This window comes from Sorex araneus, chromosome 6 (genome assembly GCF_027595985.1).
Source record: "Sorex araneus isolate mSorAra2 chromosome 6, mSorAra2.pri, whole genome shotgun sequence".
Classification (NCBI taxonomy): domain Eukaryota; kingdom Metazoa; phylum Chordata; class Mammalia; order Eulipotyphla; family Soricidae; genus Sorex; species Sorex araneus.
This window is the reverse complement of record NC_073307.1, coordinates 153,045,539-153,060,186: the sequence shown is the minus strand read 5'-3', so window position 1 is coordinate 153,060,186 and position 14,648 is coordinate 153,045,539. Positions and strand designations below refer to the sequence as shown.

At 35.0% G+C, this 14,648-nt stretch overlaps 1 protein-coding gene and 1 pseudogene across 1 annotated transcript; both read right to left on the bottom strand.

The window, feature by feature from the left end:
* Positions 1–1,799: 1,799 nt before the first annotated feature.
* Positions 1,800–2,740, bottom strand: LOC129405766 (olfactory receptor 8K3-like; annotated as a pseudogene).
* An 8,788-nt stretch (positions 2,741–11,528) lies between these two features.
* On the bottom strand, positions 11,529–12,479 carry LOC101537703 (olfactory receptor 8K3-like). The gene has a single exon (XM_004622561.2). It carries the CDS (start codon positions 12,477–12,479, stop codon positions 11,529–11,531), a length of 951 nt encoding a protein of 316 aa, XP_004622618.2.
* Between the last annotated feature and the right edge of the window lie 2,169 nt (positions 12,480–14,648).

Sequence of the window (14,648 nt, the reverse complement as noted above, 5' to 3'; positions counted from 1 at the left end):
GAAAGGATATTCACCAAATAACCATCTGATAAGGGGTTGATATCAAGGTTATATAAAGCACTGGTTTAACTCTACAAGAAAAAAACATCCAACCCCATCAGAAAATGGGGCGAAGAAATGAACAAAAACTTTTCCAAGGAAGAGATACGAATGATCAAAAGGCACATGAAATCATGCTCTGTATCACTAATCATCAGGGAGATGCAGATCACAGATCAAAACAACTATGAGATACCACCTCACACCACAGAGAATGGCACACATCCAAAAGAACAAAAACAACCACTGCTGGAGAGGATGTGGAGAGAATGGGACCCTTCTACACTGCTGGTGGGAATGCCGACTGGTTCAGCCCCTTTGGAAAACAATATGGACGCTTCTCAAAAAATTAGATATTGAACTTCCATTTGATCCAGCTATACAACTTCTGGGAATATATCCCAGAGAAACAAAAGAGTATAGTTGAAATTACATCTGCACTTATATGTTCATCGCAGCGCTGCTTACAGTAACCAGAATCTGAAAAAAACCCGAGTGCCCTAGAACAGATTACTGGTTGAAGAAATTTTGGTACATCCATACAATGGAATACTATGCAGCTGTTAGAAAAGATGAAGTCATGAACTTTGCATATAAGTGGATCAACATGGAAAGTATCATGCTAAGTGAAGTGAGTCAGAAAGAAAAGGGACAGATATAGAAAGATTGTACTCATCTATGGAATATAAAATAACAGAGTAGGAGACTAACACCCAAGAATAGTAGTGTATAATACCAGGAGGTTGACTCCAAGGCTTGGAAGCTGGCCTCACATGCTGGGGGAATGGCAGCCCATACAGAGAAGGGAACACCAAGTAAAATGTCATTGGAAATCCAGCGTGGGAAGAGAGATGCATGCTGAAAGTAGACTAGAGACTGAACACGATGTCCACTCAATACCCCTATCGCAAACCACAACACCCAAAAGGAGAAAAAAAGCAAACTGGAATACCCTGCCAAAGAGGCAGGGTGGGGTGGGGGAGGGGGACGGGATTTGAGGGTGGGAGGGATACTTTGTTCATTGGTGGTTGGGAATGGACACTGGTGGAGGGATGGGTTCTCAAACATTGTATGAGGGAAAACACAAGCTCGAGAATGTGCAAATTTATAACTGTACCTTCACAGTACTAATTAAAAAATTAATTAATTTAAAAAACCATAGAGATGTATAAAACAAAAAATAAAACAGAAATAACATATGACTAATTAACCAAACACAGACACACATAAAGACACAATTACTTAATTCTAAAGTTTGGCACTTCTGGTCATTTTTTTTTTTTTTTTGCTTTTTGGGTCACACCCAGCAATGCTCAGGGATTACTCCTGGCTTTGCAGTCAGGAATTACTGTGGCAGTGCTTGGGGGACCATATGGGATGCCGGGGATCGAACCCGGGTCGGCCGCGTGCAAGGCAAACGCCCTACCCGCTGTGCTATCACTCCGGACCCACTTCTGGTCATTTTGACTACCTTTGTATGTTATTCTTCATCTCTCTTACATAGCACACCCATCCCCCTTGATTGCTTTTTTTAGTACAGTATCCTACTCCATTCTATTACACTATAAAATGTACTAACTCTCAAGCATCTTTTTCTGCTCTGATGATTAATACACTCATAGCACTAGGATGTGGCTAAAACAATGAAATAAATCTGTTAATGTATCATAATTTTTGTTATTTTTTTTGTTCCTCAAGAGGCATGCAAAATTATTTACAATCCTTCACCTAATTAATTGGAAACTCACTCGACATTGAACTTAAGAAAAGATACTGCATACCTTTGTCCACATCTTTTGCAGTGCACATTTTACATCCTTGTTCCTCAAGCTATAGATCAAGGGATTCAACATGGGGATAATGAGGGTGTAAAATATAGAGGCCATTTTATCAGTGTCAAAGGAGGGACTGGATTTGCGTTTCACATACATAAATATCAAATTCCCATAGGATACAGTGACCACAGTCAAGTGGGATCCACAGGTAGAAAAAGCTTTGCGTCTCCCCTCAGCTGACTTCATCCTGAGAAAGGCAATGAGGATGAGCAGGTAAGATAAGACAACCACCAGAAGAGTAAAAGTCAAATCAAAAGTGGAGAAAGACATAATAATCAACTGTATTTCATAAGTATCTGAGCAGAGCAAAGATAACAAGGGGACACTTTCACAGTAGAAATGACTAACAACTTTATAGCCACAGAAGGAGGAATTAAATATTTTTATAGTGACCAGAAGAGAAGGGAAGGTACTGTAGAGATAGGGGATTGCCACCAGCACCAGACACAGCCTTTGGGACATGATGACTGTGTAGAGCAGAGGGTTGCAGACGGCCACATAGCGGTCATAGGACATTGCTGCTAGGATGAAAAGTTCACTAATGATAAACATGTCAAAGAATGTCAACTGTGTAGCACATAAATGATATGAAATTGAATTTTTATCTACAAGGAAATTTACCAACATTTTGGGTCCCACCGCAGTGGAGTAGCTGAGATCCATGAGGCCAGGTGTCTGAGAAAGAAGTACATGGGTGTCTGCAGCCTGGGGTCCACCTTGGTGAGGATGACCATGCCCAGGTTGCCCACTAGTGAGATCATGTAGATGACGAGGAAGAGCACAAAGAGGGGAGCCTGCAGCTCTGGGCGGTCTCTGATTCCCAGGAGGATGAATTCCTTCAGACCTGTGAGATTGTGTTTGTCCATTGAAGTCATAAATACACATATTCTGAAGAGAGACATTACCAGCAATAATTAAGAAATTTTGCCTATAAATATATGATATGTATATAAAAGATTTTAAAACAAATTTAAATTTAATAATTTGTAATTCCATCTAACACATGCACCTTCCATAGAAAGCACAATCATAATTGGTATACATAATATATGGAGCTGTAATGACAGCACATTGAAGGCCATTAGCCTTATGCATGGCCAACCATGTTTGATTCCTCTGCCCCTCTCGGAGAGCCTGGCAAGCTACCAAGAGTATTTCGCCCGTACAGCATAGTCTGGCAAGCTACCGTGGTATATTCCATATGCCAAAAACAGTAACAATAAGTCTCACTGTGAGAGAAGCTACTGGTGCCCGCTCAAGCAAATTGCTGAGCCACGGGATGACAGTGACAGTGAGAATATATGCATATTAGCATGCATATTTTTTCAAACATATTGGCATATTGGAAACAAAAATATGTTTGGAATTTATTTTTGAGGAATTCAATGATTATTTGGTCGCTAATCTGATTCTTCAGATTGTAATTGGAACAACAGTATATTCTCCTTTGAGATATTTTTACTTATATTTCTCTTAAAGTGTTTTGTATGTATTTCCCTACAGGATAATTAAAGTATGGTTTCTTCCTTGGGTTTATTTTTAGTATAACTGATATATAATATATACAAAGATTTTTTAACATGTTAAATATATACATATGTGCATAATAACACCAGATTTAAAGTGGGCATTGACAAATATAGAAGGAATTTATGTTAACAATCATTACAAGAGAACAATTAAAAAAACAGAATAGATTGAGTTAGATGAGAGCTACCAAGATTAGTAGTTTAAAATATGGTGCAAGGCTTTTAAGTATGGATATTCTATAGTTTAAAATATATGTGTACATACATGTATATAAAATAAAACATAGACTAAATTTGAGTACATGAAAAGTGCCATGCTTTTCCTTTGAATGTGTGGTCTAGGAAATATATGCAGATGAAATTCATATTTTTTTAAAAACACAGTTTATATGATGCAAGACTCTAAGAAAATATCCTGTCCCTATGTTAGAAATATTGAGCTATTATTATCAAAGATATTTTAAATCACATCACTGGAATAAGTAGAAAGATAGATCTTTAGCTGCTGTGATAAGCAATCAAAGATAAGACAAAACAATATTAAGTGGTGATTTAATAGATTGTAAGAAGGTAGAGAAGTTTTTATCAACAACTTTAGACTATAAAAAACTCAAACTGCTTTTAAAAGTTTGCCATCTAAACTGTTTATCAGACTATGATTTTAAAAGCTATACTCTAGGATGAGTAGGGAGTAGGGAATGTCTTATGATGTCTTATGATGTGCTTCTTGGAGAGCCCGACAAGCTACCATGAGTATCCCACCTGAATGGCAGAGCCTTGCAAGCTCCCCGTGGCATGTTCGATATGCCAAAACCAGGAACAATAACATGTCTCATTCCCCTGACCCTGCAAGAGTCAACAACCTTTGGGAAAAACAAATAAGGAGAGGTTAAAAAAAAATCAGGGCTGGGATGAATGGGGACATTACTGTTTCCCACTGGAGAAAATGATGAACAACAGGATGAAGGTAATACAGTGATACCCTAGGATGATGTGCCTTAAATGAATATCACTCCTTGAAGTGTGGTGGGGTTTTGGAAGGATCAGTTTGGGATGATGGAATAGTATCTCTGGTCAAAGTGGGGATGAAGGAGCTCTATTTTTTTTTTAATTTATAGAACACAGATACCCAGGTGAGCTGCTGAGCAATTTTTCTTTTTTGAAAAGGGGAAAGTTGGTGCCAGTGTGATAGCACAGTGAAGGCATTTGCCTTGCACACAGCCAACCTGGGATTGATCTCCAGTATCACATATGGTCCCCTCAGCACCACCAGGAGTCATTCCTTAGTGCAGAACCAGGAATAACCCCTGAGTATCATAGAGTGTGACCTAAAACGCCAAAAAAAAAGTGGAGTGGAAGTTGGCAAATTAGTTTGAAAACCTCTACCCTAGAAAGTTATGTGTGCTTTTTGATAAATTCCACTAATAATTTAACATGCTATAGAGTTTATTCTTTCACAAACCTGGGTCTTTAAAATCTCCCAGACTCCAAAATTTGCTTTTCTCATCTCAGAACATAAAGAAAACTACCATTGTGCAAATCATGATATCAAAAAATTAGAAAAGGGATCAAATATTTATTATGTGTAATCTTTAGAAGGGAATAGTAAATACCTAACATGTTTACTAGACACTAAAGCTTTAGATGGACTTTATCAGGAAAAAAGAATAACTTCATCTTACTAATTATCAGACACATTTTTTCAGTCCTGATTCCTATACGTTTTGTTTTCAGTTTTGACCTGTATTTTATTTGGGTCACACCTGACTGTGCTTAGGGGTTTTCATGCCTTCTATGTTTGGATCACTCCTACCAGTGCTCAGGAGATCATATGCAAAGCTGTGAATCTAACTCCCCTAGGTCACCTGCAAGGCAAGCATCTCACCTTCTTTTCTCTCTATTTGTCCCCTGAGCTGTATTTCTAATTAAATATCTATGTATGCAAGATATAAATATTATGGCACATACATATGTACTTACATATATGTTAAGCAAGTAAAAGTATAAAAGTAAAAGGTTAAAGCATTTCAAAGATTTATTTTTTGCATTTACGAAAACATTTGAAAAATAAACCTGAAGTAAGAGTAAAAAATAAACCTGAAATAAGTTCTATTCTGCTCATTAGCAGAATGCACACAAAAGTGAGACAGAAATCCTAGAGTGATACCAAGATTTGCCATAGAATAAAAGAGTTACTTTGCAAATGTCACCCAAGCTATTCAGGCAGGTTGGTAACATAGCACCGCAGAGAGATTCTTTTTACTTGAATTGAAATTTCTGTCTTGGTTCCCCCATATACTTCAGACCTCAGCTCAGCAGGAGCAATTCATGGATTCTTTTCACCCCTTGAGACTCCCTCTGAGGAGATCTAAAGCAATTTCTTGATTTTCCTAAGTGATATGAAAGCCTATCGGTGCAAGGAGGTGAGATGGACTATTTGTAATTATTTTGAGAACACTTTTTATGCTTCAGCAAGTGAGTTGAGTTGCTTGCTTTTGTGTTAGGTTCATATCTCTTTCCTCTTGATTAACTTAAACTTAATCAAGTTTTCTCCTCTATACTCCACAATGCTTCAACCCTGGCAGCACCAACCTGTCCCCAAAGAGTTCTGTGTCTCCGGAGTCTCTGAGTGATGTAGCCATTTTGGGATCTGGATTAATGTATCTTATCTACAGGGCAGGCTTCCAGCATTTCTCAGGTCTTCACTGAAGAATACAATTCATCAAATACTTCACATACAATTCATCAAATGTGTTGGCTCAAACCATTTTTATTTAGTTACTTTAAAATAGTTAATGGGCTAGAAGTAACATTTGATATAAAAGTAGATATAAAAATAAAATTGGATATAAATCATATTTAATGGTATTTTTATATAATGGTATTTTAAAAAAAAACATTGTGTGTTTTGCCAGGAGAAGAAGACTTTTATGAAAAGAGAATTCAATTATTCTCATGCCTATTTCATCCTATTATTTACTCTTATAGGGCGGTTGTGTGCTTGCCTGTCACACAACAGACCTGGGTTTGATCCCTAAAGCAGAATACTGTCCCCCGAATACCAGCAGCATTGTTCTCTACAGCAGAGTCAGAAGAAATCCTTGAGCACAGCTGGATGAGGCCCCTAAAACATTTATTAGAAATCATTAAAAAGAATAGTCATAAAAAATATAAATCATGCATGTGTATCAAGTATAAATCGACGAACAACTGGATGACAGTGATACAGAGATAGATCTAAACAAATAATGAAAAGTTTCAATATACTGAGCAGTTCTTCATCTTAGGTATTCGTGTACCTCCACTATTATTTTTTAACTCAATAGTTTCTAGGAACTCTATTTTTATGATCCTGTTTTGTAGTTTAGTTAATACACTTCAATGATATTTAAAATATCGCTAATAATATTATTAATCTTTAATTAGTTACTATATCTACCACCACAGAAATCTCCAAACCTTTCCTGCTCAGGACTTACTCCTGGTTCTCTCCTCCAAGGTGTATCTTGTTGGACTCAGGGTACTATGTGGAGTCTTGGCGATTTAACCTGTGTCAGCTGTATGCATGGCAACCACCTAATCTACTGAACTATCTCTCCAAACCCCCTTCTGTTATTTCTAACCCAGCTATTATTTTCCTTCCCTTCTTCTCTTGCTTCCTTGGCTTGAAAAATCTCTGTTTTATTATCTAAGGTCAGGGTTTGTCCTTTTTTTAATAATATCTATTCCTTTTCGTTGTTTCTCTGGGTACCATTGATAGAAAATCAAGTTATTTTTCCTATCTAAGAATTATTCGGTCAACTTGATACCCTCTAGTTCCGTCCAAGCTTCAGTGAACTTCAAGATTTTGTTTTGTAAAATTATTGTATATGATTTACATGTACCACAGATTTCTTTTTATCTATTCCTATTTGCTTAAACATTTGGGTTATTTCCTCATCTTAGGTACTACTTTGCACTACTTAGGCCTACTTTGAGGATACGTGTGCATATATATTTCATGGAGATTATTAAAAATAAAGAACTTCCATAGGGTCCAGTAATTCTACTTTTTGCATCTACCTTTCAAACACAAAAATATTACAAAAGGATATAAGCTTTTCCTGTCTTGAAAAAGAAATGATTGATTTATGTAAAATTATTTGAAAAACATGACTGAGTGAAAGTTTGGGTTTGGGTCATTTTCCCTGGACTCGCAGCTGGGATTAACCTATCCTTGGACCAATCTACCCAAAACGACCCTACTGAATAATATGAACAGCACAACATGAACTGTTCTATTGCAATATGATTTCTTTTTCAGATTTGGGTTAGTTTGCAAGTATTAGAGCAATTTCTCCATTTGTTGAGAGTTTTCAATTGTTATAAATAAGTTTCTATAAGTATTTTCATAAAGATAATTGATTCGAGGTTTCATGACTTCAGTGTGATAACAAGGAAATAATTCTTTGGCTGTTCTATTATGAATGAAGTCGAATTCACTGATGATAACTTTTTTTAAAGATTATGTTTTTGATGGCATGTCTGTAAACTCTTCACTATTTCTGGGTCCCAGACATGAGTTTTTCACTGTGTTCTCATCTAAATGTTTTGTAAATTTCTCATTTTATGTATTTTTGCTAGTTTTGATTAATTTTAGTTGTGTAAATTTAAGTCAACATAGTTTATCTGTGGATATGTAATTATGTAATAATTTAAGCAGCATTTTCCGAATATGATGTCTTTTTATAGAATGAATTCTGCATCTCCATAAAGAATAAGTCAACTTAGAGGAGGCAGGGGGGCTTGGGTGGGGGTGGCAGGAGGCAAACTGGGGACATAGTTGGTAAAGGTGGGAAAATGGGCACTGGTGGAGGAACGGGAACTCGTTCATTGTATGATTGAAATGTAATCATGAAAGTTTATGTCTGTAAGAGTATCTCATGATAATTCATTAAAAACATTTAAAAAAAGAATAAGTAAGCATTCTGCAATGTGCTATAACTTGTTCTTGATTCTGTCCTGCTGATTATGTATCATTTTATCAAAATCAGTCTTGATTACTGTATGTAGTAAATCTATTCATTAATGATAAAATTTCCTTCTGGTTACCCACATTTAAATATATATTTCAACCTCTCTAGCTTTTTGAAATTTCTATAAATTTTAATTAACACATATAATAAATTTTCCAGTTGTATAATATTTCATTGCATGTGTATTTGCCATATTTCTTTCTATATTCAAGGGAATCATTTTGTGTATTAGTATTAATTCTAAACAATGAGAAATTATTTCCTTGGGTAAAAAAGCAAGATACATATTTAAAATATTTTTATCAAAGATGTTTCCAGCTGGTTTACTTTTTTTAATTCTTTGTGTTTTATATATTTAATATCAAATTAGATATTTCTTAAAGAATGTTGGCAAAACTTTGCATTACTTTTTTTGAAATATTAGTAATATTGCTGAGTTTTCCCTCTTCGACATTAATTATAGTTTCCTATTTTAGAAGATTTCTTGAAACTTTTACTTTCCTGTCCATTCTGACCTACAACACTTTTTTAGGATAATAATTATTATGAAAGTAAATGTTTTTTGAAGATTGATTATAATTCGTATAAATCCTAAAAGTTGATTTATTGAAGGTAAGTTTTACTTATAACTGAAATACCTTATCAGCCTATAATTAATGTGACAGTATATATTTAAAGCTTTTATAACACAGCAAAGCCTGGCAAGCTACCCGTGGGATATTCGATATGCCAAAAACAGTAACAACAAGTCTCACAATGGAGACCTTAGTGGTGCCCACTTGAGCAAATCAATAAACAATGGGATGACAGTGCTATATTCTATATTATGGAAAATTTTGAATAGTATTATACCTTATATATACATTCAACAGGAAGTAATCTTGAAAATGGAAGCATTCAATTAAAATTTGTACAACTTAATTTTAATTTTTTATTAATAAACTTTCAAAAATCAAACTAAACATATTAAATGTGTGAAATATTGGCTTGTATCCAGTTGAGTTTTAAAAATTCATATGTTACAGTATCATAAATTTTATTTCATTTATTATAATTTAACTTGTAAATGTCTGGAGTAAACCTCCAAAAATACTAGAAAGTTATATATTTTAATGATAGAAATTGCCACAATATCTAATATTAATACTTTATTGAATAACCAATACGTATTTTCTAGTAAACAAAACATACTATATATACATACATGCTCAAAGTTAATTATGTGATTTTTCATAATTTAAGTATAATCTATATAAATATTTAGTGATAGTTATATTTATCTTAAATCATGCTGATGATTTTTATTTCAATTAATGTTTAATCATGATTGATTGCCTATATAGAAACAGTATTCTTGGTTGTTGACAAGGAAAATGGACATTTCCTATATGAGTTAAATATAATCCCATAAATGTTAAAGATAATTGGGAAAGGTATGATATAATGTAGATAGGATTAGGATGAAATTTCTAAAGAATATTATATTCAGTACATATTTATACTTATTTATTTGCTTATATATGTCCGTCAATAGAGGTTAGCATAGAAAAAAATCTTGAAAGAAATTTTAAAATTCTTAACAGAAATGATCAAAACAATGTTGTCAAACAATAAATGCAACCAAGTACTACTTTTGAGTAGATAAATCAACATGAAGAGATAGGACAGTGAGCAGAACAATCTACAGAACCAATATTAATATAGTTACAGAAAATTATGTGATTATTTTCAACAAGTCCTTTTTATTTTTTTGCTTTTTGGTCACACCCATCAATGCTCAGGGGTTACTCATGGTTCTGCACTCAAAATTACTCCTGGCAGTACTCAGGGGACCATATAGGATGCTGGGAATCAAACTCGGGCTGGTCACGAGCAAGGCAAACACCCTACCTTCTGTGCTATCACTCCAGCTCCACAAATACTTTTTAAGTAAAAAAAATAGACATTACCTTAATAAAAATCAATAATTGAATAATCACACTCAGGATGAGAAATATATTATCACGATCACAAAATCCGTTTAATTATTGATTTCTCGAGCGGACTCAGTAACCTCTTCATTCATCCTTTCCCTAGGATCTTAGAAGGCTCTCTGGATTTGGCCCTCCCAATGATGTAGCTCTGGAGGATCTTTCAGGGTCAGAGGAATGAGATCCAGCTTGTTACTGGATTTAGCATATGAATACACCATGCGAAGCTTACAAGGCTGTCCCATGTGAGCAGGAAACTCCCAGAAGCCAGCCAGTTTCTCACAGAGAGAGAAGTAGGCCACAAGATATCTGGGAGCTTGATTTTTAAGTCTCTGGATATTTATAGATGTATTTCTTGTAACAATCAATTTTTCAGTTTTAATATATTTTTCTTTATCTCCGATGCTCATCAGAGAAATATATTACAACTGAAACATTGATTGCTACAAGGAATACATCTATAAATTTATGTTTCTCTCTTAAAGACAAATAGACAAAAACAGATGCTAGGCTTATCTTCTGGGTTATTGAAGTGCCAACTATGTTGAGTGAACAAACTCATATGGGTCCGTCTATTAAAGTGATGACACTGGTAAGAGAGCAAACCTTCATGTATTGATTCTTAGGGGGCAAATTTGAGAAAATTTCATGGTTGTTGACTACAACTCATTACACTGAAAATGCACCTTCAGGATATCACAATCAATTTTTATCTCAATAAACCCCATGGAGATGGATGAAACATAAATTAAAAAAGAAAGAACATGTGACTAATTAACCAAACACAAACCCACATAAAGACACATGTACATAATTCTAATGTTTTACACTTCTGGTCATCTTGACTCCCTTTGTATATTATTCTTCACCTCTCTTACATAGCACACCCATTCCCCTTGCTTGCTTTTGTGGTTAACAGTATCCTAATCCATTCTACAACACTATAAAATATACATAACTCTTAAGCATTTTTTCTGCTCTGATAATTATTACATTAATAAAACTAGGATGTGGCTAAAACAATGAAAAAAATCTCTTATATATCATATTATTTTTGTTATTTTCTTTGTCCCTCAAGAGGCATGCAAAATTATTTACAATCCTTTACCTAATTAATTGGAAACTAACTGGACATTGAACTTAAGAAAAGATACTGCATACTTTTGTCCACATCTTTTGCAGTGCACATTTTACATCCTTGTTCCTCAAGCTATAGATCAAGGGATTCAGCATGGGGATAATGAGGGTGTAAAATATAGAGGCCATTTTATCAGTGTCAAAGGAGGGACTGGACTTGGGTTTCACATACATAAATATCAAAGTCCCATAAAACACAGTGACCACAGTCAAGTGGGATCCACAGGTGGAAAAAGCTTTGCGTCTCCCCTCAGCTGACTTCATCCTGAGGATGGCAATGAGGATGAGCAGATAAGATAAGACAACCACCAGAAGAGTAAAAATCAAATTAAAAGTGCAGAAAGACATAATAATCAACTGTATTTCATAAGTATTTGAGCAGAGCAAAGATAACAAGGGGAGACAGTCACAGTAGAAATGACTGACAACATTATAGCCACAGAAGGAGGAATTGAAGATTTTGATAGTGACCAGAAGTGAAAGGAAGGTGCTGTAGAGATAGGGAATTGCCACCAGCAACAAACACAACCTTTGGGACATGATGACTGTATAGAGCAGAGGGTTGCAGATGGCCACATAGCGGTCATAGGACATGGTTGCTAGGATAAAAAGTTCACTAACAATAAACATGTCAAAGAAAGTCAACTGTGTAGCACATAAATGATATGAAATTGAATTTTTATCTACAAGGAAATTTACCAACATTTTGGGTCCCACTGCGGTGGAGTAGCCGAGATCCGTGAGCGCCAGGTGTCTGAGAAAGAAGTACATGGGTGTCTGCAGCCTGGGGTCCACCTTGGTGAGGATGACCATGCCCAGGTTGCCCACTAGTGAGATCATGTAGATGACGAGGAAGAGCACAAATAGGGGAGCCTGCAGCTCTGGGCGGTGTGTGATTCCCAGGAGGATGAATTCCTTCAGCCCTGTGAGATTGTGTTTGTCCATTGAGATCATAAATACACATATTCTGAAGAGACACATCACCAGCAATAGTTAAGAAATTTTATCTACAAAAATTTGATATTTATATATAAAAGATTTTAAAACAAATTTTAATTTAATATTTGTAATTCCAACTCTCTAACACATGCAACTCTAATAAAAAGAACATGCATAATTTATATGCATAATATATGCAAACAAACATTCTTATTTGTTCAGAGATATAGGCAAGTTGGAAACAAAAATATGTTTCCGTTTTTTTTTTTTAAAGATTCAGTGATTATTTGGTCACTGATCTGATTTTTTTTAAATTTTTTTATTGAGTCACCATGTGGAAAGTTACAAAGTTTTCAGGTTTAAGTCTCATTTATACAATTCTCGAACACCCATCCCTTCACCAGTGCACATATTCCACAACCAAGAATCACAATATAGCTCCACTTCGTCCCCCCACACCCCTAGCCCCCCACGCCTAGACCCCCCCACCACCCCTATCCCCCTCCTTGCCTGTGTAACTGATAAATTTCACTTTACTTTCACAATGATTAAATTCAATATTTCAACAAAACTCACTATTATTGTTTGGAGAGTCTCCCCCCTAAAGTCAGAAATGCTTATTCTTAAGTGTATTCTCCTTTAAGATAGTTTAATTTATATTTCACGTTAAGTATTTTGTATGTATTTTACTTACAGGATAATTAAAGTATGTGTTTTCCCTTGAGTTTGTTTTTTCTCTAACTGATATACATAAAGATATTTTTAACATGTTAAAATATATACATACATACATTATCATATCACATTTAAAGCGGACATCTACAAATATAACAGGAATTTATATGAATAATCCATAGAAGACAACAATTAAAAACAAAACAGAATAGATAGAGTTAGAGGATTGCTACTAAGATTAGTGGTTTAAAATATGTTTTAATTTTTTAAAATATGGGCCTTGTATATTTTACAATATATACGTACATACATGTATCTAAACTAAAAAATAGACTAAATTTGAGTACAAGGAATATGGCAGGCTTTTCCTGTGAATGTGTGGTATAGGATATATACGCAAATGAAATGCATACTTTAAAATATATATAATTTATATGCTGCAAAATTCTTAGAAAATATCCTACAGATTATTTTAGAAATATTGATCTATTTTTATCAAAGTTATTTTAAACCGCATGACTTGAATAAGTAGAAAGATAGATCTTAAGCTGCTGTGGTAAACAATCAAAGATAAAAAATGTTAAATGCTGATTTTAGAGAACTTAAGAAGGTAAAGGAGTTTTTATCAACAACTTCAGACTATAAAAAACATCAAACTGCTTTTAATCATTTGCATCTAAACTGCTTATCAGACTATGGTTTTTAAAGCTATTCTCTAGGATGAGTAGGGAGTAGGGAGTAGGGAATGTCTTATAATGTATTATGATGTGCCTCTCTTAGAGCCCGACAAGCTACTGAGAGTATCCCACCCACATTGCTGAGACTGGCAAGCTCCTTGTGGCATTTTTGATATGCCAAAGCTAGGAACAATAACAGATCTCATTCCCCTGACCCTGATAGTGCCACCAATCATTGGGAAAGACAAATAAGGAGAGGTTACTAAAATCTCAGGGCTGGGATGAATGGGGACATTACTGGTGCCTGCTCGAGTAAATTGATGAACTACGGGATGACAGTGATAAAGTGATACTCTAAGAAAATGTGCCCTAAATGAATGATATCACTCATTGAGTGTGGTGGGGCTTTGGAAGGATCATTCTTGGGATGATGGAGTAGTAACTTCCGGTGAAAGTGGGATGAAGGAGCTCTATTTTTTTTTTAACTTAAAGAACATAGATTCCCAGGTGAGCTGCTAGACAATTTTTTTTTTTTTTGAAAAGGGGGAAGTTGGGGCCAGAGTAATAGCACAGTGAAGAAGGCATTCTCCTTGCACACAGTGAACCTGGGTTTGATCTCTGGTATCACATATGATCCTCTCAGCACCGCCAGAAGTTGTTTATTAGTACAGAACCAGGAGTAACTCCTGAGAATCCCCAGGTGAGACCCAAAAAAGCGAAAAAAAAAAAAAAGAAAAGGAGTGAAAGTTGGCAAATTAGTTTGGAAACCTCTACCCTAGAAATTTATGTGTGCTTTGTGATAAATTCCACTAAAACTTTAACATGCTATAGA